Source organism: Lepisma saccharinum, chromosome 23, assembly GCF_977018435.1.
Source record: "Lepisma saccharinum chromosome 23, izLepSacc3.1, whole genome shotgun sequence".
Taxonomy (NCBI): Eukaryota; Metazoa; Arthropoda; class Insecta; order Zygentoma; family Lepismatidae; genus Lepisma; species Lepisma saccharinum.
In genome coordinates, this window is record NC_139251.1 from 22,811,096 (window position 1) to 22,837,014 (window position 25,919).

The 25,919-nt window shown below is 34.9% G+C and overlaps 1 protein-coding gene across 3 annotated transcripts in view; it reads left to right on the forward strand.

Annotated features, from left to right (window-relative positions):
• Uck (Uridine-cytidine kinase) overlaps positions 1 to 25,919 on the forward strand; it is a 69,004-nt gene that overhangs the window by 9,889 nt on the left and 33,196 nt on the right. For all 3 annotated transcript variants that reach the window (XM_083144349.1, XM_083144350.1, XM_083144351.1), the window contains exons 3-6: positions 4,094 to 4,190; positions 12,582 to 12,727; positions 15,169 to 15,266; positions 15,960 to 16,008. In XM_083144349.1, the coding sequence (XP_083000475.1) occupies positions 4,094 to 4,190; positions 12,582 to 12,727; positions 15,169 to 15,266; positions 15,960 to 16,008 (390 nt within the window). The remainder of the gene's footprint in view (positions 1 to 4,093; positions 4,191 to 12,581; positions 12,728 to 15,168; positions 15,267 to 15,959; positions 16,009 to 25,919) is intronic.

A 25,919-nucleotide genomic window follows, 5' to 3' on the forward strand; every position in this document is an offset into this window, starting at 1 on the left:
ATTCGAAACGGAAAATCTTGTGATAAATAATGAGCAATTGTGCATTGTCGGTTGCGATGACTGACCCTCTTATTTTGCAAGTTTGACACGTGAGCGCCAAATTTTAACTTCAGATTCGTGATTAGGACCCCTAATTTAGTGAGTATGCCGAATTTCAAACAAAATGGAGAAATTCCCGGTATTGTAAAATCGCTCCGCCATTTTGGATCTACTATGTTTCGTAACCCTAATCCTGGTAATTACAAATGTACTAAGACTATTGGCGTGTTGTTCATGCCACCTCAGTCTCGTAAAGAGAACCTTGCACAAGAGAATCAACAAACGAATCTCGAAGGGCAACAATGCTATCAAATACTGTCTTCTTATATCTCAAAATGTGCACAATCTCAACTGCAATAATGTTGTCAAGCACTACTAATACTTTACTTATGCACTAATATTCCGATTTTATCAGGATAAATATGTACTCAAATGTTTTAAGTTGTGACTCAATGCCAAATTTTATTATAACAACCGGCGCAACGAAGAGTGGCTGCTATATCAACAAACAAATACAATAATCATAAGCACAACAATATTAATAGATGTTCCAGCATCTCGTCATAACAGATCATTCAACATTATTCAACTAAGTACAATTCAAATCTTTTATGATCTATTCTCAACATCTTTGACTAGACAAGCTTTATGATCGTCCTACTTTTCAACTAATATTAATAATTTATGCAGACCATACGTTCTACGTTTCTGTCATTAAACTATTCATAATTATTATGGCCATGAAGCAATCCCAAATTTAAGATTAACTGGTGCTCTTACAAGTTATGTTAAAGTTACGCTGTATTTCCACAGTGGTACACTCAGGTCATGAATTTAATTCGGATGCATATTGATTCATTACATACATTTTTGCCAACGTGGTCATGCATCAATTGTCACAATCACTCGCAAATGCCAGCTTTAAAAAAACTAGAGGGTACTAGATAAATGTCGCATTTCGTCACTTTTCATCAATCGCGAGTATGCAATATTAACGCGTGGAACAAGATGCTTTTTTTTAAGATGTGACGTGCTAGATAACGAATGTGCATTTGGTTCACAGCACGCTGGTAATTCTTGGGGAACAATGTGCAATCGTAAGTTCACAATTCAAAATTCACTTCACTGAATAAGAATCAAAGTACGTACCTTTACAATACGGAAAACCTCAGTGTCTCGTAAAGTAACCACAATCTCGACATCCTTCAAAATGCATGTACAATCATTGTCCAAGATCCAAAATGGGTCTCCTCCTCGTTGTAAAAATGGCAATCTTCTACTCGGCCTCGATAATGCAGCAACCAGGAAATGAACCCTTACTTTCCGTGTCGTCAAATTGGAACTTCACTGCCTGTGACGATTCTGATTTACTCCTGATGAAACCATGTGATTAAAACTTTTGTATTTCAATCGAAACCACGTGTATCCTCTGACATCTTAACAGCTTTTATAAGTATTGTATCGTCACCAGTAAAAGGCATACCATTGGACGAACGCAGTTTCTTCTTAATACAAGATCCGTATTGGTTTCTGTCATTCCCTTCCTTCTCTCTTAGGCAGAACATTACCTTACATTCCTTGTAGCTTCCTCACGACTTGGGATGGACCAAATTGAATGGGACCGAGTCAAACACACTGTCAAGTATAATTTCCGTTCAGTCACTTTCCACCGTCAAATAACTTCTCGCGTAAATCAGCTCTATCTTCAAAACCAGAAAGTTGAAACATGCTGCTTCCTTAACACCGCCTAATGTACTTCATGCGGTTTCTCGAAGTAAAAGTAATCTCTTGGGAAAGCAACTTATTCATTTCATGGTTCGAGAGAAAGATATAGATGCAAGGTTCAAGGTCGCGAGTAGTGGAAGCAAAGATATTTCGCGAGGCAACGCGTACCGTGTCTTGCAGAGCTGTCAGAGCAGAATCACGCAAACTGGCAAAGTATAGCAAGGTCCTCCAGTGGCAATTGCGGCAACCATATCTTAAACAGTAGAGTGATGCAATAGCATACCGAAGGATGAGGAAATCTGTGAGATTTTTTTACGTGCCGATATAAATTTTTAATTGAATTTAAGCTTGTGATTAATGCACGGAGGAAAAATGTCACAAGCCTCTTTGATAGCACGGTGAGGTCTTCTGCTGACCTGGAAATGAAGTTGGAGGGTAAAAGTCATGGAACTTCATTACAAAAATGTTATAGAACCTGGAATTATTAATTTTTTTGTGCTAATTTGAGAAAGAAGAGATTTGATTTTTTCCACCCAAATGGTCCCCTTTTTGGGAATATTAGGCAAGAATTTTTTATTTATTTTATTTTTCATTATTTGTAGGGCCTGGAGGGGGAGGGGAAACATGGTATGTGATATTTTGGTCATAATTAAGTTACAAAGTAAAAGCAATTTATCTAGAGCATAGCTTCTTATAACCTTTTCGCTTAAGATACTCAATGATCAAAATGTCACCATGTTTGACCTCCGAGCTCTTCATTTATTTTCTACAATGTGTAATAAACTTTATCTGCTTGAATAACTCGCAATTGAAAGCAGGGGCAAGTGTATCCAGTGTTGAACTATAGCCCAAGTCTCAATTATCCTAGCTATGCTTAGAGCGAACTTACAATTAATATTAAATGCTTTTCACTTTGAATGTATGTATCAGTGTTGTATATTTTTATTTCTGATAATCTATTAAACAAAATACGCATCTCTACTTACATAGTAAAATATGATAAAATATATACTTACACATGTATCATGTTACAAATATGTAACTCAAAAGGAACATGCTGGGCCCCCATGGCAGAGTGGTTAGCACATCGCGCTGCGATGCCAGGGGTCCCCGGTTTGAATCGTAGCTTGGGCATTGACGTTTGTTATGTCTATTCATCAATTTCATCATATCATCACTCATCCCCATCTTTGCAAATTAGCCAAAAGTGGCACAAGAAGCGAAGTAAAATAAATCAAATCAAAAGGAACATACATGTAACATTTCTACATCATATATTCCATAACATTGATGTGTCTTAATCTATGATACGAGTTATGCCAGAAGTACAGAACTTTCAATCACAATATCCTTTAATAAGTATTTTTATGTAACATTGATTGAGATATGTAAAATAGAGAATGTTGATTTATTACCCCCACACCCCCTATACGCCTTCATGGTGTGGTGCTATGCACAGGGGAGCACTTTACCTTTTTTTTTACTTTTTATCTAGCTAAATAACCCCTAGTAAAATATATAATCACATTATAATAATGACAGTAATTGTTATACAATAAAACTTTTTATTGATTGTTTTGCATATTTGTCACTCCTGCAACAAACAAAAGTAGGTTTTGCTACAGCATAAGGTAAATTCATGTCCTACACTGTGGCCATGCTGTCTAAGGCATCACGTAAAAGCATAGGGAGGCCTCTTGAAGCAGAGTACACCATCACACCGAAAGACGGGGGTTTCCATCCTGTGCCAAGGCACACAACTGCAGATAATGCTTGGGAATAAATTTCGTTTATGATTACATTATCCAGCTATTATTCTTTACAAAGTAAGTTTAATAATTATCTATCTATACAAGTTCAGGAATATCTGGCTGTCCAACTTTGCCACCTCAAGGAGCAGCCGCCATTGCCATCAAAGTATTTTTTTTGCAGGTTTGATTACTGTTACCTTTTCGTTTGATGCACACACACACACACACACACACCACACACACACACACCACACACCACACACCACACACACACACACACACACAAAAACAAACAAACAAACAAACAAAAAAAGCTGTATTACATATGAACTTAAGTGAACAAATGCTGGCTCAACCAGGGCAGCTGCTGTGAGCTCTCAAGGCTTGATTGCTTTGAAATTTCATGCAGCAGGAGTGAAATATTGGACAAACCAAAACTGGCTTCTTAAACTCAGTTGGTAGGGAAATGGCACAGTATACCAGAGACTAGTTGAGCCTTGGTTTTTTGCTTAAATTTCAATGGTTACTGTTGTGATGATCCATTTGGCAATTTTATAGTCCTGTATTATTCATTACAGATGCATTTAATGATGAGCTGATGATGAAGACATTAAAGGATATTTTAGATGGCAAAAAGAGTAAAGTACCAGTTTATGATTACAAGACCAATTCAAGGTAAGCTTATCATGCTTTTTAATTGTGCTCCTATACTAGATTGATGTCTGTATGCTGAAGGATTTTTCAAAGTGTTTAATTCAGGCAGGCATTGTTTGACTCCAGTTTTGATTGTGTAATTGGTATTATCATTATACAGGGTGGCACAGAGCCAACTGACACATTTCAAATGGTCATAGATAATAGATGGAAAGAAGAGGGGAAATAGCGAAACCATCCACAAATACATCCAAGTATGCCATTTATTACTTGCAGATTACAAGCTTATATTTTGAATATTACAGCAGCAGATGTCCTCAGTTTACGTCAGTGCTTTTGCAAGCGTATCTGGAAGTTGCCATACTCACGCCTCCGTATGTTCTCATCAATAGCTGCAACTTCGTCAACAGTGGCTTGTTTTAGTTTTTAATAGTCATGATAAGTTTTCCAAATTTCTTCACCCAAGCCAATGTGGCATTCCAAGATGGTACGTGTCTATGTCAACCAACATTGAACTGTCATCTAAAGACACTCTGCACTCCTGTCACAGACTTCGTTTCGAAATAACTAGATCTTAGATTTTTAGGTTTTTAGCCTATTTTTTCCTTTGCAGGTAAATAAGAAATAACAAGTTGCGCCTGCGTTTCATTGAAAAACTAAACAACTAACAAACTCTTATAGTGCCTAAAATAACCTATTTTGCTTGTTAGGCATATGCACCTGAATCAATTATTTTAGGTCTTATTATTATTATTTTTTTATAGGATTTTTATATTATGCAGAGGTATTTACTCTGTTTGGTGACGAAAAAATTCAATGACTAGCTTGTTCGAAACATACTGTCTGTCGATTTCCCTCCTTCTAAGTCCGTGATGATTTTTTCAAAGCTCTAAAGAAAGCAAAATGCCTGTCACTACTGTTAACCTGCACAGTCCAAAGTGCATACTTTAGATCCGTGTGGTTTTGTTCGCTTTCGCATCAGTTCGATGTTTTGTGGCATACACACCTTGCGAAGTAACGTTTCAGCATTCAAATTTGCACCACTGACTATGTTTCTGTTGAAAGATAATTTTCAGCATATAAGATGATTCTTACAGAAAAAAAGGACTCTGGATAACATGAAGTAGATTATTATGTGTAGCAAATTATTCACACTTAATTCATTCTTCGTAACAACAAGGAACTTTTGCTAACAGCACTAGTGTAGTATTACAATATTTTGTGGATACTTTTGAAAATGATGTATGCAAATGAAAATTAGGTTAGAAAATTAATATTTGGTTGTTATTTATACCAATTAAATTGTTGAAATTTTGTTTTTAACGATTGTACCGTATCAGTTTTTTTTATAAATTTTGAACCATTTTAATTTTTTTTGGTACCTACTTCAAGATTTTTTAGCTTAATTTAAGACTTTTTAGAACCTGTTTATCTTAATTTAAGACTTTTTAGAACCTGTTTAGCTTAATTTAAGACTTTTTAGAACCTGTTTAGCTTAATTTAAGACTTTTTAGAACCTGTTGTATGGTTTTTGGAACATAAAAGCACACTTTTTAGAACCTAAGAATCAGAGTTCTAGTAACACAGATAACACCTTGTTGCATTTTCCAATGCTCCATTGCAACTGACTACATAAAATGGCATCCTCTCGTCTACCGTTCCCCCTCCCGACAACCACACCACGCCGGCTTAGTATTCAAATTTGAAATGTGTTAGTCGGCTCGGTGCCACTCTGTACATCTGCATGAGTGGTTATGGGAGTCAGTTTTGGTACTCTTAGCTTTGTAATTAATCTCATAAGTTCTTGTGTTATTATTCGTGCATTTTTTAATAGATTAGGGTAGTTATATTTGATTGGTTTAGTATTTTGATGCTTATGGTATAGTAGAGGAAGGATCAAATTATTTTTTCACTGGAGTTTCTGAAATGGCAATCAATATGGTGGTTACGATGGGAGAAAATGACCGATTTTGAACAATATTGGGGCATTAGTGCTGGAAAGTCAGGGAAGTGACAGGTTTGCACTTGCCATATTCTGTAAGTGAAAAATAAAGGACATATCTCAGACAAAAAATATGTTATTCTTGTATTAGTTTTTCTTCTTCAGGGTGTCTGCAAGTGAAGAAAGTAAAAACGAAATCAACATGTAGGTCAAGAAGTGAAATATACTTGTGATCAAGAATTTTTGCTATTGCAATAACTGATTGATTGATTTAGTTTGCTTCACTTTTCTGCCAGTTTGTAAAGATCAGGATGAATGGTGGTAAGGTGAGGGGGATGAAGGAACAATCACTAATATATAGGGACAAAAATGCGAGTCCCACATAAAATTATACTGGCTGCGAGTCCAGATGCCAGAGCCTCACTAGTATGATAAATGCATTGATAGATAAAGCAAGTCCAATCCTCTTGTTAATTTCCAATTTTACCCAAGTAGGGGTCATATAAATAAAAGTTAAGAAAAAAAAAGTCAGTAGTTTTCAATTTGTTACTTTGGTAAGCAACCTGAAGTAGTCAATCCTGGGCAAGTGTTAATATCACATCCATGGAAGTAACCAGTTGCACAATGGCCTATCACCCTACATGGGCAGTGCCCCACTTTCCCATCCTTTTGCTCCTAGGATGTCGAAACATCCACAGTTAAACACTTGATTATTGTGTTAAAGAGCTGGAAGAATGTAGTTTTAAGTTAACAATAGTGCTCTAGTTCCCTGAACTTGGAATCGTATGGAGATAAAAAAGAGATTGGAAACTACCAAGGAAAAAAAAACTAAAAAAAAAGGGACATCCTGAAAGCATTTGTGGGGACAGTGAATTAATTTTTTAAAAAACAGGATGCCAGCCAACCCTAGGCAGGTGGCATCTTGGCATTTTTTATACCATATGTATGGTCCCTGTACTGAAGTATCATGAAGCTGGGGCACCCCAAAGATACCACTGGTGGTTCAATCAGCATGGCAACATAATGTAGGTCTGTAACTCGTCTGATTTGTAGCAAATATTAATGTGTTGGGTGGGGGAGTTAGAGCGTGACCTCTATATCTGTTGTACACTTCTGTTCACAAAAAGTGGCACACTCGTTTGAGTTGAAGTCCAGCTTTGTGGCCGGAAGTCCAGCCAAAGTAAGTGTTCGGAAAGCAGCAGTGTTGCTTACTATTAATCAATTTAACCATATACAGGGAATTTTATGTCTCTCAGACTCAAAGAAAAGGCCTAAAGGAAAGATTGCAGCGTAAATATTAATTCACTAAAATTTCCATGTCTACAATCAAAGTAATGTAAATGTGAAATATTCCTGAAATTTATTTTAAAAAGAAACACATTTTTTACGTTCGTGATGGAAGTAGTTATCACAATTTGTTAGAATGCGAGGGCCCCGGGTTTGAATTTGGCCTGAGCATTGGTGTTCTTTTTGAGTCTCTCTTCATCGTCGCGATTAGCCAAAAATGGAAGAAAAGCAATACTAAATAACGAAAAGGAAAGAAACGTAATAAGAACAAGCGACTCAGAAATAGTGCTGTTGCAATTCCTGAAAATGATGCAAGAAAAAATCTTTCGGAAATAGTGTTATAATAGTCCAGGAGAAGGCTTGAAGAACAAATAAACACCTTCCCCATACACTTTGGCAAACAGAATCGCAAAGTTGGCACTGAATATGCGATGTGAAAAATAATAGAAATCCTAAAGGAAGAAGAGTTTATGTCACAGCCAGGGGGCACATGAGAGAAGGTAACCCCTCCCCCCCACATCAGTCATCCAGGATATTAAAAATAAGTCAATGGTTGTCCTCTGATTTAACTTTAACAGTAAATGGAATTTTTGTAAAATAAAAATTGCCTGGCTTTACTTGTTTTACACGTGCATGTTGGTTTCGTAATGGAGCACAAAAATAGAATTGTGACTCTCATAAATTCTTACCGAATGAATGAATGTCTCCGTAGATTCCAGAATAATGACTCTTCATTTTGAAATAAATAGTTTGAAATAAAAAAAAATGTGCTGTTGGTTAATGAGATTCGTCGTCACATAGCAGAATCTGCTATATTGACGGAAACTAGAGAACGGTTATCATTTTGGGTTGCAAACACTAAGCTTCCACAAAAGCATGATTTCCCAAAGTTGTTATTAATTTTCATGCACAAGCTTCACTTGTATTTTGTCAGCAATGTGTACAGCATATGAACCCTATCTGATGAAGCGTATTGCTTTCAAATTAATGTAATTAGCGAGAAGCGACATCAACATTTCTAGCTGGACAGGAAAAGATGCAATCTTAAGGATAAATTACTCGAATTCTTGGTTTCTTCACCGTGGCTTGTGGCCATGTCAGTTAAAGGCCAGCTTTGTAAACTGAAATCCTAGGTTCGAGTCTCCATGTCTCCAAAATATTTTTTCTTACCAAATGGGTGCTACATAATGTATTTTATTTTCGTCACATCAATTGCAGCCTGAAACTTTGTTATTGTTTGCGTGCCAATAAGAAAATATGTATTGAAACTATTACTCGTTCAGAGAACGTGAGTGTTACTCGAGACTACTTGAAATTGAGATTTTTTAATTACTGCTAAGCGTCGATATTTAAAACAAGTGCTAAACTTGAAAATTTGTTGTGTGATAAAACAGACCGTTAATATTCTGAAAAAGAGAACCAATGAAATTGAATAAGTTGTGAGGAACATCAGCAGATGTATTTTAAGATGTTCCGTATTCATGTGTCACTCTCCTAGTTTTATACATAGATAGATATTTACCAGTGACCCACTCGATGAATGCTCGCACCTTAAGAGTAATTTTCAGATGGGAAAGAAAGAAAACCTGGTCCAAATTGTAATGTCAAGACGTGCACAGATTGTAGCTGTTGTTATCAGAAACAAACAGAATTAATCAGTAACTACAATTATTTACCTAAACATCACTCATATGGCACTTAGAATAGAGCTGTAAAATATGTCTTTTGGATCATTAGCTGTTTGAATTATTTCATAGTGCACGAGTAAGTGTTTGGATTAACCCTCTCTTCTAAATCTGTAATTTTGTAAAGTCAAGGAATATCATTTGATCCGGTTGCAAGTTATATTACTAAGAATTAAAAAAAAACTACTTTTAACTAAAATTATCGACCATATTTGCTTTCTAGTAGCGTTTGTTTAAAAAGAAAGCACTATTTTCGGCGACTATAAAATTTATAAACATGATGGAAAGTTTGCCTCTCTCTTTTTTTATCTAGAAATGTGGATTATTTGATTTTTATGTTGTTGGAAAATGATTAGATTAATTTAATTTTTTTTTTGTTTGAAGAGTTAATTTTATAGTTCTCCAGCTTAACCGTGAGCTAAATTAGAAATTGATAAATTTCGTGACATAAGAGAGCGACTTTCGTCTGTTGTGTTGTGAATTAGTCCTCTTGTAATAGAGTGGTTCTGGGTTCGATAGCAGGTGCAGGTGGCAGGCACATAGTTGTTCAGTTCAGTGACGTATCAACATACGTTTGACACATATTGAAAAAAATCACTTTGCCACTTGCCCCTGTAAAAACCAAGAGAGATTTGAAATAAATGTATAATTTTTCCTTCTCTATGTAACCTCTAAAAGCTGAGAAATATATGAAGGTTTCCCGTTAGCACCATATGTTTCTACATCTGAATGTTTGCTATTGAATTATACGTTGGCAGTTTTCGAAATTACATATTATACATCGACGGTCAAAATAAACAGAAATATCAAAATCTACTTTCGAATCTTGCTACACTTCACTGTTTACCGCGTAAATAAAGAGAACAAAAAAATTCTGATCCTGACAGGATTCGAACTTGCGACCCTTGCAGTTTGTTAACTTATACCAAAGCAAAATGAATTGTTTTTGCTTCTCGGTCGCAGACAAGAAACAGCTGGATTGACAGGTTCACGTGTCTACGACACTGGTGCTTACCTTACTCGAACACGGAAAATACTTGACCTTGGCAGTCTAAAGCAGCTCCCGCGAAAGCAAACAGACAAGAGGAAGCTTTTATTCAGATAGTTCATAACAAGAAAACAAACATTCCATGGAATGTAACGTCGAATTTACTTAAAAGTAATTCATAAGATAAGTTACCCCAGACATTACCTGCATAGTATAATGTGAATGGAGATGACATATTTGCCCCTTTCATTTCTCTATACTGTAATGGTTGTATTGCTATTAATATTAGATTGCAGTCCAGATTCAACTGTTTCGCTCAAATTGCACCTCCAAAGCAGAAGTATAATAAGTATAATATAAGAAGAATAATTCAACCAGCTAATTATCCAAAATACATATTTTACAGCTCTATTCTAAGTGCCATATGAGTGATGTTTAGGTAAATAATTGTTTGTTTCTGATAACAACAGCTACAATCTGCGCACGTCTTGACATTACAATTTGGACCAGGTTTTCTTTCTTCCCCATCTGAAAATTACTCTTAAGGTGCGAGCATTCGTCGAGTGGGTCACTGGTAAATATCTATCTATGTATAAAACTAGGAGAGTGACACATGAATACGGAACATCTTAAAATACATCTGCTGATTGGTTCTCTTTTTCAGAATATTAACGGTCTGTTTTATCACACAACAAATTTTCAAGTTTAGCACTTGTTTTAAATATCGAGGCTTAGCAGTAACTAAAAAATCTCAATTTCAAGTAGTCTCGAGTAACACTCACGTTCTCTGAACGAGTAATAGTTTCAATACATATTTTCTTATTGGCACGCAAACAATAACAAAGTTTCAGGCTGCAATTGATGTGACGAAAATAAAATACATTATGTAGCACCCATTTGGTAAGAAAAAATATTTTGGAGACATGGAGACTCGAACCTAGGATTTCAGTTTACAAAGCTGGCCTTTAACTGACATGGCCACAAGCTACGGTGAAGAAACCAAGAATTCGAGTAATTTATCCTTAAGATTGCATCTTTTCCTGTCCAGCTAGAAATGTTGATGTCGCTTCTCGCTAATTACATTAATTTGAAAGCAATACGCTTCATCAGATAGGGTTCATATGCTGTACACATTGCTGACAAAATACAAGTGAAGCTTGTGCATGAAAATTAATAACAACTTTGGGAAATCGTGCTTTTGTGGAAGCTTAGTGTTTGCAACCCAAAATGATAACCGTTCTTTAGTTTCCGTCAATATAGCAGATTCTGCTATGTGACGACGAATCTCATTAACCAACAGCACATTTTTTTTTATTTCAAACTATTTATTTCAAAATGAAGAGTCATTATTCTGGAATCTACGGAGACATTCATTCATTCGGTAAGAATTTATGAGAGTCACAATTCTATTTTTGTGCTCCATTACGAAACCAACATGCACGTGTAAAACAAGTAAAGCCAGGCAATTTTTATTTTACAAAAATTCCATTTACTGTTAAAGTTAAATCAGAGGACAACCATTGACTTATTTTTAATATCCTGGATGACTGATGTGGGGGAGAGGGGTTACCTCCTCTCATGTGCCCCCCTGGCTGTGACATAAACTCTTCTTCCTTTAGGATTTCTATTATTTTTCACATCGCATATTCAGTGCCAACTTTGCGATTCTGTTTGCCAAAGTGTATGGGGAAGGTGTTTATTTGTTCTTCAAGCCTTCTCCTGGACTATTATAACACTATTTCCGAAAGATTTTTTTCTTGCATCATTTTCAGGAATTGCAACAGCACTATTTCTGAGTCGCTTATTGTTATTGCATTTTTTCCTTTTCGTTATTTAGTATTGCTTTTCTTCCATTTTTGGCTAATCGCGACGATGAAGAGAGACTCAAAAAGAACACCCAAGCTCAGGTCAAATTCAAACCCGGGGCCCTCGCATTCTAACAAATTGTGATAACTACTTCCATCACGAACGTAAAAAATGTGTTTCTTTTTAAAATAAATTTCAGGAATATTTTACATTTACATTACTTTGATTGTAAACATGGAAAATTCAGTTAATTAATATTTATGCTGCAATCTTTCTGTTAGGCCTTTTCTTTGAGTCTGAGATACAAAATTCCCTGCATATGGTTAAATTGATTGATAGTAAGCAATACTGCTGCTTTCCATACACTTACTTTGGCTGTACTTCCGGCCACGCGGCTGGACTTAAACTCAAACGAGTGTGCAATTTTTTGTGAACATAAGTGTACTGTACATGGTATACCTTTATTTTTCACTGAAAATTATTCATATACACCAAGACACATGACTTATTATTTTATTATTCCAGTTTCAAAAGTACACCAGTTAGAATAGTGTATTTCCCTTCCATCGCATTGGACCATGGGCCTATGTGTTGAACCATTTCCATGTACTGGTGTGTTTTTTTTGCTGAGAGGAACAGACAAGTTCATAATTAATGTAGAAATTATTAACTTTGAACAGATGTAACATAACTATTTGTTTCAGGGTTGAGAATCAGTTCACTACAATATATCCAGCAGATGTTGTTTTGTTTGAAGGGATTTTGGTGTTTTACTTCCCAGAGATAAGAGACATGTTTCACATGAAGTTGTTTGTTGATACGGACTCTGATACGAGACTGGCACGTAGAGGTACATATATTAAATGTTATTTTAGATTTCAGTAATTCAAATGTAGCAATGTAAAAAATTTTGGACATTTATTATGCATTGACAACAAATATACCTTATAGTTAGAGGCACATATTTTTGGTAAATAAAAAAGAAAAATTTGAGTACTAAAACAGCCAATTTCAGGTTCAAAAGTGGTAAATAAAATAAAATTTTGGTGTTGTAGCGGTGAAAAATTGGATCAAATATTGGTTTGAAAGTTGTGAATATAATTGTAAATTTGATTTAAAAACTGCACTTATTACACAAAATAAACATACGAGGTGTGGCTAGAAAAAAACCGGACTGTTGCTACAAAACCTTTTATTGGTTATTTTGTACAATACGAACACTATCCCCTTTGAAATATTCCCTTCACTATCGATACACCATGTCATACTAATCTTCCATTGCTGGAAATCATTTTCTGAAACTATGTTTATGACCTCCGTCGTGTTTGTTTTCACAGATTCTACGGTCGTAAATCTGGTTCCTTTCAGTGGTGATTTGACCTTTGGGAATAAAAAAAAGTGGTTCGGAACTAGATCTGGCAAATAGGGTGGATGTTTTAACATTTTGATCCCATGCTTGTCCGAAAAAGCCTTGACTGAAAATGCCGTGTGAGCAGGAACATTGTCCTCCATGACTTGCTTTTTCACAAATCAGGTCGTCGTCTTCTTACTCGCTCACGAAGGGTCCTCAGCACCGTAATGTAATAATGTTGGTTGACAGTTTGACCTTCAGGTACCCAATTCGAATCAATTCACTGAAATTTGCAATGTTTGATTCAGTTTTTGACATGCAAGGCCGTCCAGGACGTGAATCGTCTGCGATCAGTTCTCGTCCCTCTTTAAATCTTTGAAACCACTCAAACACTTGCGTGCATGATAAACACTCATATCCCTACACTTCCTTCAACAAACCATAAGTTTCTGTGGTGGATTTTGTGAATTTCATAAGAAACTTCACATTGATACGCTGTTCCACTTTCACACTTTACATTTTTTCGACGGAGCACAGATGTACGGGTCACTTTGTCTACAAGCTACAGCGGAACTAAGCGCTGCGCACCTTGGCAATCACACAGTCGATAGGCAGGATATCACGTTATACACCATGCACCGTCTGACCTTGACGCGCTTTCCGTTTGTCGACAGCAACATTAATCCATTTTTTTTCTAGCCACACCTCGTATCCCTTCTAATAGCACATTTACGTAGTTAGCAGAATATGAAGTCTATTCCTGTATAAAGGGTCCATTTTTGATTCTCAAATATTTACAGCAGAATTAATCAATTTTCCGTGAATTGCATAACTCGTAGGATAATTCGAACTTCAGAAATTGTCGCGTCAGCAAATAAACTCAAAATTTCGTGATTAAGAGTCTATTTCGCATTTTGCAGGTCATTTTGCATGATTTCGTGACAAAACAGGGTAGGAAAACGCACCTCACACCTTTCTGAAACATGAAATACTAACATTACAATGTGTTATTTCATATTTCGTGTTTTCATGAATCAAATATGCATGCCTCTACTGATAGTATTTAATTGTTTAATCATGATTATTTAGTATAACTTGCATTGCATTTCATCTAGGGCTGAGCTGATATTGAAGCAGATACTCTCACCAGTTCCCACTGATACTGATGCCTAAAAATTGTAATAAATAAAAGTTATTCAGAATGTACATAAATATTAGTGTGTAAGTTTTTCACTCTAATTATATGCATCAGTGTACAAAGATTTTTGTTTTAAAATATTTGAGGATTGCATCAAAATTATACTTTATCACAAAATTCGTTTTTTTTCACACAAAACTGGTGCAAAATTAAGATAAACTTTAAATTTTGCATGATTTTCAGGATTAATGGACCTTACAAAAGTGTAGCATGGCATTTTTATGGAGGCCATGAAAGACCAATATGTTGAAAAGTATTGATAAATTGATTCCAACCGATACTTTCTGATACTGATACCACTGATAATTGGCCGATACCGATACATTGGCATCTGTAACGTCTCGGCTTTAATTTCATTCTCACATAACTCGTGAAAAAAACAACTTGTAACACCATGTCAATATGTAGAATAATTAAAAAACTTAAGTCACTACAAGGAAATGGTATAGTTTTCATCAATACTTCTACATACTACTATACACAAGTTGTACTAAATGCAGTATGATATGTATTTACTTACTTCATAAAGATAGCTATTTCATTCAACCTTTAATGCATGATTTTAATATGATGTAGAGATTACAAACTATGTTCCACCAAATGTTTTCAGTGCCTTATAACCTACAAATCATATAATCATGGCTAGTGCATGTGATAAACTAACAACTGTAATTATCCCTCCACTCTTCCTGAAATACAGTCTGTGATCTTGAAAAATAAAGCTTTCCATTTTCTTTTCCAGTGCTCAGGGACACAAAGGAGAGAGAACGAGATCTGGATCAAGTACTAACACAGTACACCACATTTGTTAAACCTGCCTTTGAGGAATTTTGTTCTCCGGTGAGTGCTGTATGCATTTGGGGGGGTCTGGACAGGCATTCTCAATTTGAAGCCTGTAATAGAAAAGTTCTAGTTATTTTACCTGGACATGATTTTGCGTGGGAGGTTCATATAATAGCAGCATTTCATTGATGGTGTTAGTTTGTGTACTCGTTTGCTCAAACCCTTGTAGACCATGAATTTTTCAACCTGCCCTCATATGTTCTTTGCAGATGCCATCTTCAGTGACTAAGCATATTTAGACTCAAAACATGTGTTTTATACTCCATGGGGTTTTAAAGTTAACCTGAATGCTTAGAAATTAAGCTTTAGATAAATCAGTTTTATATACAATTCTTTTCCAGGGGCTATTTTGTTGTTTTGTTTGGGATTTTATAAAATTTTCGCATTGATACATTTGTAATAAATTTATAACACTTTCTGGATAACTGATAATATTCACACTCTTGATACCATTAGACTAGATACCATTCAACTATTAACACTTAAATATTACAATTTGTTGGTTACATGGCCTTACACCTTGCACAATGCATTGCATTTTTAAACCTTTAAAGGCAGTTTTTTATCTTGTGAATCTTATCTTTGTTCTAACAGCCTATTTTTAAGTTTAATAAAAGTGGAATCAATATGAATAATTTATTTTCTACTTTCATTAAGGCTGCTTATGTTTTTCACTTTTATAATTTTCAGACCAAAAAGTTTGCAGATGTGATAATACCAAGAGGTGCTGACAACACTGGTGAGTAGTGATTTTTTCTTCATGAAATTTATACGAGGGTAGTTTGAAAAGTAAGGTAAACGAAGCGGAGATGGCGGCACCATAATCAAAATCGATGCTTAGTAGATAAGTTTGATCCTTCAAACGAGCCCTTGCAGAGTTTTAGCTCAGTTCGTTGTGAGATTATTGTTTGATGATGTGATGTAGGTGAACATGCAACATCCACCCTATTAGCCCAGTCTAGCTCCCTCTGACTTCCATTTTGTTCCCTCACCTCAAAGATGGCTCGGACGACAACAATTTTCCGATAACGATGAAGTGATTCATCCTGTGAACTGCTATTTTGCAGACCAGGAGAAATCATTTTATAGACAATAACCTCACAACGCACTGGGCTGAAACTCTGCAAGGGCTCGTTTGAAGGATCAAACTTATCGACTGTGCATTGATTTTGATTATGGTGCTGCCATCTCTGCTTTGTTTACCTTACCTTTCAAACTACCCTCGTAGTTTAATTCACTTGTAAATTTTATTTGACTGAGTCTTAGTTGTGGTCAGAATAGGTCTTTCTGCTAATAGGAAGACAAAATATTCAGCTGGTAAGGAGTAGAAGAGGAGAAAGAATTTTACTTGGAAATCGGGGGCATATTAAGTATCTGAGTAGCAAGATTATCACTCATTTAGCATATTGATAATTGAGTTTACATCTTAATGTCGTTTGTTCATTGATAACAATGGTACGATGTGTAAAAAAAATAATGTTACAAGAAAGAAAACACATGTCCTCACGAATGGATTGCAAATTTTCCTGGAGTTGTCTTCAATAGTTTGGAACAATTACAATTGTCAGTTATGCATATAAACCAACATTGGCTTAGTTGAAGAGATTCTTAGGGCCTCCCCAAGAGAGCAGTGTTAACGTCATCACCTTGTAATTAATGCATCCTAAGTTTGATACCCAATGGAGGCACATAGTGGCGTGCTTCCAACTTTAAACTGTAGGTCCAGTTCCGGTTAGCCTAACTGTGTGTAAAGTCGACTTAAAAAAAACAAAAACAATCTCAAACTTGAAGATTATTCTCTCTGCCCTGTGAGCCATGTTAGTCCTGGATAAGCTTCTAAGGCTGGCCTCACCCTCATCTTCATGGATTCAATCCCCGCGAGAGCTACTGTCTTTCTCGTCTTCACGGATTCAATATCTGAAAGCTAACATCACTCTTATCTTCAGGGATGTAAGTCGGATGAGATTGAGTGCAAAATAACATAGTAGGGTTATTTATGTGGTTTTTAATTTTCCTGCAACATTTCCTTCTTGTTTCCCAAAACTTTGTCAAGCTTACATCAAGACAAACACAACCTTACACAGGATGTCTACCAGTCAAGAAATAATGCTTTTGGTCAAGAATTTTTGCTAATTTTTACAGTATAGTGAACTTACATTGTTATATACATGTACTAGGATTTGATAAAGTTGAATATTTGGAAATCAAAAATTGTATTGAGTTGTGGTTAAGATTTGGTCACTTTGTTACTTAAGAATTACATTCTTGTATGCTTGAAGTTTTGTTAAAATATTGAATAAAGTAATGTGTCCATTTCCCATCCAGGATGAAGTCTGAAGCATTAATTTCTACATGCAATAATATTTGAAGTCTAAATCTCAAGTTAAAGTACAGCTACAGTATTCATCTTAACCAGCCTTGTGATAGTTTTTTTTTTAAAATTGAATAAAAATATATATTTTCTTAATTTTGCAACTATTGATTGATTGAATGATAGAGTTGGTGTTTTAAGTCCACTTTATGCACAGTAAGGCTAATCGGGACTGGACCTACAGTTTAAAGTGGGATCCTAACCACTATGTGCCTCCATCGGGAATCAAACCCGGGACCCCTTGATTACAAGTTGGCGAGGCTACCACTGCACCATCGGGAGGCCTAATTTAGCAACTATATCTAAGTAGGAGGTGATTAAGTAAATGTTATGTAAAGGTCAACAGAAAGGAAAGAAAGATCAAGAAAAAGTCAAGAATTTTGGATTTGTTTCTCCTTTGTCCTATAACCTGCTCTTTTTGTCCTATCTCCCCTCCTCCTCCTCATAGCAATGACCTTCAATCTTCCCTTTAACTGGTCTCACAAGTTAAAATCATCCATTTTTGTGATGAAAATTGAAGGTGGCCCTGAGAACTTAACCAATTTAATTTCCACGGGCTTTTTTATTAGTTCCACCCATTTTGTTCCAATTTGTTCTTCATCCTTGTTTATTTTCCTTCCCCTGTTTGTGCATTTGTTTCTCTCTCTATTTATTTTTCCATCATCTCTCTTGTTTCCACTTTCTTAACCCTGTGCCCATATCTCAACAAGAATTGTTGGGTCAGTTGTCCAAATGTTGATGACACTGATGTTATATTAATTAACATCATTGGATGTAGGTCACTTGTGATGCCAGAAGTGTCTTCCTTATCAGATCATTAAATGACCCCATAACATGTATGATAAACAGTAATTCTTATTTTAAATATTGCAGCCACAAGTATAATAAATGTGACAGCCCTAGAAAATACTAGTTCTTCACCACTTTAGCTAGTCACACTATTGGGTTAGGTGAAGTAGTCATTATGCTTATGTAACTGTAATGCCATTCCCCTAACTTATGATTTTTTTAGTATTACTGGGTTTCATGGTTGTTTTCCCCATTCGGTAATTAATCCGTGTGATGGTCATCTAAGGCTGCATCCGAATCGGCATCTGCTGTTGCCTAGAGCACATCTGCGGATTCCGCCCTCCTGCCTATCGTCCCAATCTCTGACCAGGTGCGACAAGTGCACACTTCAACTCACTGTAGCCCTACGCTCGGCAGCCATATTGCAACTTTCACTTTGCAGAGACAACGTTTACTGAACAGACAATGTAAAACCCAATTCTACTTAGACATTTTTATCAATAACACTGTAGAAAAATTGGAAAAGATGAAATCACATGCCACATTTTTGATATGATGGTAGTAAATAGATGTAAGTCATTCTGATGTGCACCTGCCTCACAGAATGTGATGGGTGATGGTCGGACTGCCACCTGGCAGGAAAAGTTGTAACCTTGTGGCAAGGCAGCAGGCAAATTTGGATGACTTCGATGGTACAAGAAACCAACAGGAAAGAACTAAACGGAGTGCTTTCTAATTCGAACATTGCTTATGACTATAGAGCAATTTGAATTAGCCAACAAGGTGCCACCAGTAAACTACACATCAAAATTACTTGTTCAGTAATGATCAAATCGTGCGGGTATAAGTGTGGTTTACTCTCAATCATATTTCAATGCAATATGGCAGTGATGCCAATTTCTATTTGTTTTTTTTGTCAAAATACCTATATTTTTAGTTCATTTATGATTACCTAAAGCTTATGTTGATTTTCATTTAGGACATATGCAGGGTTGCAGTACTGGTTAAGTAGTCACTTTCCTTGAATGCTCAGATACTTAAAATGCCCCAGAACAGAGCTGGGCATTTGCAGCTAGCTGATATTTCCATATTCACAATCTTAATTTGAGACACTAGAACTCTGTTGTTTTCGTCGTGGATGTGCATGCTGTTGTATATGTTATTCTACTACACTGAATTAGAATGCTGGCTGTGTGGCTGAGAAAGTTAAGTAGTAGACTTTTGATTTTGGCACTAAAGTTCCCAAGTTTGAGTCCCAGCTTGGAAATCTGTGTTTGTGAGAGCATTGTAATTAGTTCCGAATGGTCACCATTGGGCTCACATATTTACAGTGAGTAAGATACGAAGATTTCAGGATCAAAGTGGTACATGAAATGGCATTTTGGTGTTAAAAGTGGGGAATATAACCATAAATTTGAATTATTACATAAAAAGAAATTCCTTTCCAATAGCACATTTGTGTAGTTACCTGAGTAAAGTAATTCATTCTTGCTTCTCAAATTTTACAGCAGAATTAATGATTTTGCATAACTCTCAGAATAAATCAGACTAAAGGTTGTGTTGGTAAATAAATTCAAAGTTTCATGTTTAAGGAGTATATTTCGCATTTTACAGTTCATTTTGCATATTTTCACAACAAAACAAGGTAGGAAGATGTACCTCACATTTTTTAGAAGCCTGAAAAATTAGCATTACAACATTTTATTTCACATTTTCTGTTTGTCAAAAATTATATATATATGTGTGTGTGTGTGTGAGAATAGGTTTAAATTCTGAATGCCAATTTCGGCAAATATTCATACACCAGGAACTGGTTTCATTACATTCCTAGTTCTAATGCACTGTATTTTTATTTTAAGTCACTTTCCTGCCATTTTTTGCTAATCGCAACAACAAGGATGAAATTGATGATTGGATGCTCACAAAGAACACCCAGCCCAGGCTGGGGCTCAAATGCCAGGACTTCAGTGCAAAGATCAAAATTTAACCACTTAATGTACTCTGCCACCGATCCAGCACTAGAAAGTAGTGAAAATCATTATGTTGCTTGGGGTAGTTCGTTTGTAGAACCCTGCATGGACTGCTAGATTCTGAACTTGACACTATTTTCTGTAACTTTTCTATAGTTTCTTAATGCTACATGGTAGAGATTTATGATGTTTGTAATTAGAGCATTATATGAAAGTTGATTTATCCCCATGACTATCTTCAGAAAAGTGTGGTAATTACATTTGAATAATTTCCGCTACATTGGTAACAGCTCAACTTTAAAGGGTGAGAGACTTGTGTGTTTTATCCGAGTGAACCACCTTGTCTTCCATATTCTATCGGAATTTTCTATTATTGCCGATGCATATTTTAAGCTTGCCAAGCAAGGGAGGGTGTGTGTGTTCTGTGCAGGGCCCTCTACAACCTTGAGCTTTTAATCTTTCTCAAAGGGCTTTTTACACCCATTTTAAATTTCAGGTAAGGATTTTAGATAAGGGATTCTGTCTATAGTTAGAAAGGTGTAAATGACCATATGTGCTGATGTATCCATTAATTTGAACTTCTTCACATTCACCAAAGGGAAAGCCTGTAATTGTAATATGTTTTGTCTTGAATAAAAATTAAGCATCAGGTATCTGATTCAGCTTCCATCATTGCACTGTTTTTTTCTTTCTCCATTGGATTTTATGATAATGTTTGCAAAATATCGCCAAGGAGTGTGCAGTGTAAGATACTAAATAGTGAATTAAATGTTACTTTTCAGCGCAAGTCGTAAGACAGTGTCTTGTGTCACATATAATTCATTAGTTGGTAATGAGAGTTCTTCTCAGTTTGTCATACATATGTGTATTTGAGAGCTTCTGAGAAGATGCAGTTGATATTTGAAGGGCTCGGGTGTAAAACATGGTAAGTGACAAAATGCAGGTTTCGAGATATTAAAAGTTGATGTTTCAAAAAAATCTGATTTAAAAATTAAAATAAATTTCTAAATTATTTACAGCAAATATGATTCACTTGTATGTTTACTATCGTACTAACATGATATTTCATCCGAATTATTTTTTTCGGTGGTGCTACATGTGATTTGTTTGAGGGTTGTTCAAGGAATTATTGTAGTTTCCATGCTACGATATCAGAATGAGTGATCAGATACCACTTTATTCGAGCTAACTTGTGATGTCAGTTAAATAATAATATTTTGACATTAGACTTTTTATAGCAGCCATAACAATTTGCAACACAAAAATAAAAGCCTTTATTAATAATAATTTTATTCAATAAACAACAACCTGAGCTACTTGTTGTCTATGACTGAAATGAACACCATTAGAAAAGTAGATTTCATCGTTTTATTACGTTAGTATTTAATAAAATAAGTTCTGAATGCTTGTTATTAAACATAACTTCCTTATATCTATATGGAGATCAATATATGTAAAAAAAATTTTATATATGAGCGGTTTTTCAGCTTCCCATACCTACTTCACACACAGAGGCTCTATTTATTACCTCAGCATGCCAATCAGAATGTGATTCACAAGCCTCTCTTGGTACAAAGCTGTGTTATGTAGACTATCCAAATTTCATACAATGGCAATATTAGATTTTTGTGATTCAATAAGCAATTTATACATAAAATAGGGATGGCCTCGTTTTTTTCCGAAAAATTGAAAATCTAAAAATCATTTTTTCGAAAATGAAAAGTGGAAGTACAAAAAAAATTTTGAAAAACGAAAAATTGAAAAATTTCATTTTCGAAAATCAAAAGTCAATTTTTTTGAAAAGCGATCCCTAGTTTAAATCTCTATCTTCAAGATAACAATTACTGGACCCCGTCGCAGAGTGGGTAGAAAATCGCGCTACGATGCCAGGTTTGAATCCCGGCCTAGGCATGTATGTTTTTGAGTGCTTAGTCATCAATTTCATCATATCATCATTCATCTCCATCTTTGCAAATAAGCCAAAAGTCACACAAGACGTGAAGTAAAATAAAGCAAATCAATGAAGACACAATGATGAACTTGTAACTTTCTGTTGAATTTTTATTTAACTTGACATGTTTGTAAAGAATGATTTCAAATGTACACAGGGCTTAAGTTTTTAATAGTTTTCACTGATATTTAGCTCTTATGGATTAAAATAGTTATCGAACCGAGAAGAAGACATATTTGCAATATCAACAGTAAAATAATTTGCTTTCATCCAAGTCACACATATCATAAATGCGAAAGTTAATTAAATTACAAATACATTATTAGGTCCACCATAAAAATATTATAACTTTTAAAATGCGCATTACAGATTTATGAATTTATGATATGTTATATCATTTTTTCGAAAACGAAAAGTGGAAGTACAAAAAAAATTTTGAAAAACGAAAAATTGAAAAATTTCATTTTCGAAAATCGAAAGTCAATTTTTTTGAAAAGCGATCCCTAGTTTAAATCTCTATCTCCAAGATAACAATTACTGGACCCCGTCGCAGAGTGGGTAGAAAATCACGCTACGATGCCAGGTTTGAATCCCGGCCTAGGCATGTATGTTTTTGAGTGCTTAGTCATCAATTTCATCATATCATCATTCATCTCCATCTTTGCAAATAAGCCAAAAGTCACACAAGACGTGAAGTAAAATAAAGCAAATCAATGAAGACACAATGATGAACTTGTAACTTTCTGTTGAATTTTTATTTAACTTGACATGTTTGTAAAGAATGATTTCAAATGTACACAGGGCTTAAGTTTTTAATAGTTTTCACTGATATTTAGCTCTTATGGATTAAAATAGTTATCGAACCGAGAAGAAGACATATTTGCAATATCAACAGTAAAATAATTTGCTTTCATCCAAGTCACACATATCATAAATGCGAAAGTTAATTAAATTACAAATACATTATTAGGTCCACCATAAAAATATTATAACTTTTAAAATGCGCATTACAGATTTATGAATTTATGATATGTTATATCATTTTTTCGAAAACGAAAAGTGGAAGTACAAAAAAAATTTTGAAAAACGAAAAATTGAAAAATTTCATTTTCGAAAATCGAAAGTCAATTTTTTTGAAAAGCGATCCCTAGTTTAAATCTCTATCTCCAAGATAACAATTACTGGACCCCGTCGCAGAGTGGGTAGAAAATCACGCTACGATGCCAGGTTTGAATCCCGGCCTAGGCATGTATGTTTTTGAGTGCTTAGTCATCAATTTCATCATATCATCATTCATCTCCATCTTTGCAAATAAGCCAAAAGTCACACAAGACGTGAAGTAAAATAAAGCAAATCAATGAAGACACAATGATGAACTTGTAACTTTCTGTTGAATTTTTATTTAACTTGACATGTTTGTAAAGAATGATTTCAAATGTACACAGGGCTTAAGTTTTTAATAGTTTTCACTGATATTTAGCTCTTATGGATTAAAATAGTTATCGAACCGAGAAGAAGACATATTTGCAATATCAACAGTAAAATAATTTGCTTTCATCCAAGTCACACATATCATAAATGCGAAAGTTAATTAAATTACAAATACATTATTAGGTCCACCATAAAAATATTATAACTTTTAAAATGCGCATTACAGATTTATGAATTTATGATATGTTATATCATTTTTTCGAAAACGAAAAGTGGAAGTACAAAAAAAATTTTGAAAAACGAAAAATTGAAAAATTTCATTTTCGAAAATCGAAAGTCAATTTTTTTGAAAAGCGATCCCTAGTTTAAATCTCTATCTCCAAGATAACAATTACTGGACCCCGTCGCAGAGTGGGTAGAAAATCGCGCTACGATGCCAGGTTTGAATCCCGGCCTAGGCATGTATGTTTTTGAGTGCTTAGTCATCAATTTCATCATATCATCATTCATCTCCATCTTTGCAAATAAGCCAAAAGTCACACAAGACGTGAAGTAAAATAAAGCAAATCAATGAAGACACAATGATGAACTTGTAACTTTCTGTTGAATTTTTATTTAACTTGACATGTTTGTAAAGAATGATTTCAAATGTACACAGGGCTTAAGTTTTTAATAGTTTTCACTGATATTTAGCTCTTATGGATTAAAATAGTTATCGAACCGAGAAGAAGACATATTTGCAATATCAACAGTAAAATAATTTGCTTTCATCAAAGTCACACATATCATAAATGCGAAAGTTAATTAAATTACAAATACATTATTAGGTCCACCATAAAAATATTATAACTTTTAAAATGCGCATTACAGATTTATGAATTTATGATATGTTATATCATTTTTTCGAAAACGAAAAGTGGAAGTACAAAAAAAATTTTGAAAAACGAAAAATTGAAAAATTTCATTTTCGAAAATCGAAAGTCAATTTTTTTGAAAAGCGATCCCTAGTTTAAATCTCTATCTCCAAGATAACAATTACTGGACCCCGTCGCAGAGTGGGTAGAAAATCGCGCTACGATGCCAGGTTTGAATCCCGGCCTAGGCATGTATGTTTTTGAGTGCTTAGTCATCAATTTCATCATATCATCATTCATCTCCATCTTTGCAAATAAGCCAAAAGTCACACAAGACGTGAAGTAAAATAAAGCAAATCAATGAAGACACAATGATGAACTTGTAACTTTCTGTTGAATTTTTATTTAACTTGACATGTTTGTAAAGAATGATTTCAAATGTACACAGGGCTTAAGTTTTTAATAGTTTTCACTGATATTTAGCTCTTATGGATTAAAATAGTTATAATTTCGAACCGAGAAGACATATTTGCAATATCAACAGTAAGATAATTTGCTTTCATCAAAGTCATATATCATAAATGCGAAAGTTAATTAAATTACAAATACATTATTAGGTCCACCATAAAAATATTATAACTTTTAAAATGCGCATTACAGATTTATGAATTTATGATATGTTATAAGAAAATATCATACATTATAAAAAACTAAACTGTTCCAAATAATTGATATGATTCAGATCAAATTACATATTCCTTAAGTGTAATACATTTTTGGTGTTGCTTGTAAGGCATGGTATCTTAAAGCAGCCTTAAATGCGCATACCCAATTAAAATCAAACTAATTTCTATGTGACTACAGTTATTTATATCCAGTAGAAGTATGTGCTTCTCTACTAGATCGCAGTTCACATCCAGGTACGAGAGTAAAATCTAATTCGAAACTGCCATTATGAGCACTGCTGCATGTAAACAATGGTATCTACAGTAGATACCACGTTTTACATGAAATAGAATATAGTGCGTGGCCATGCACAGTTTTAGCTGCATTTTTGATTGGCAACCTCTTCATTCTCCTCATTCTTAGTCGATGGTACATATTCCGGATCATTATGGGAATCATATACACTTTCTAACTCGTTCTCATCTTTGCTGTTGCTTCAATACTCGCAAACTTTCCGACACACTTTGCAATTCAGTAACCGCCGTTTTGCCGCCATCTTTGCTACTTACCATACTTTACATGAAACAACTGGTAGATACCATAACATTCAACACGTCT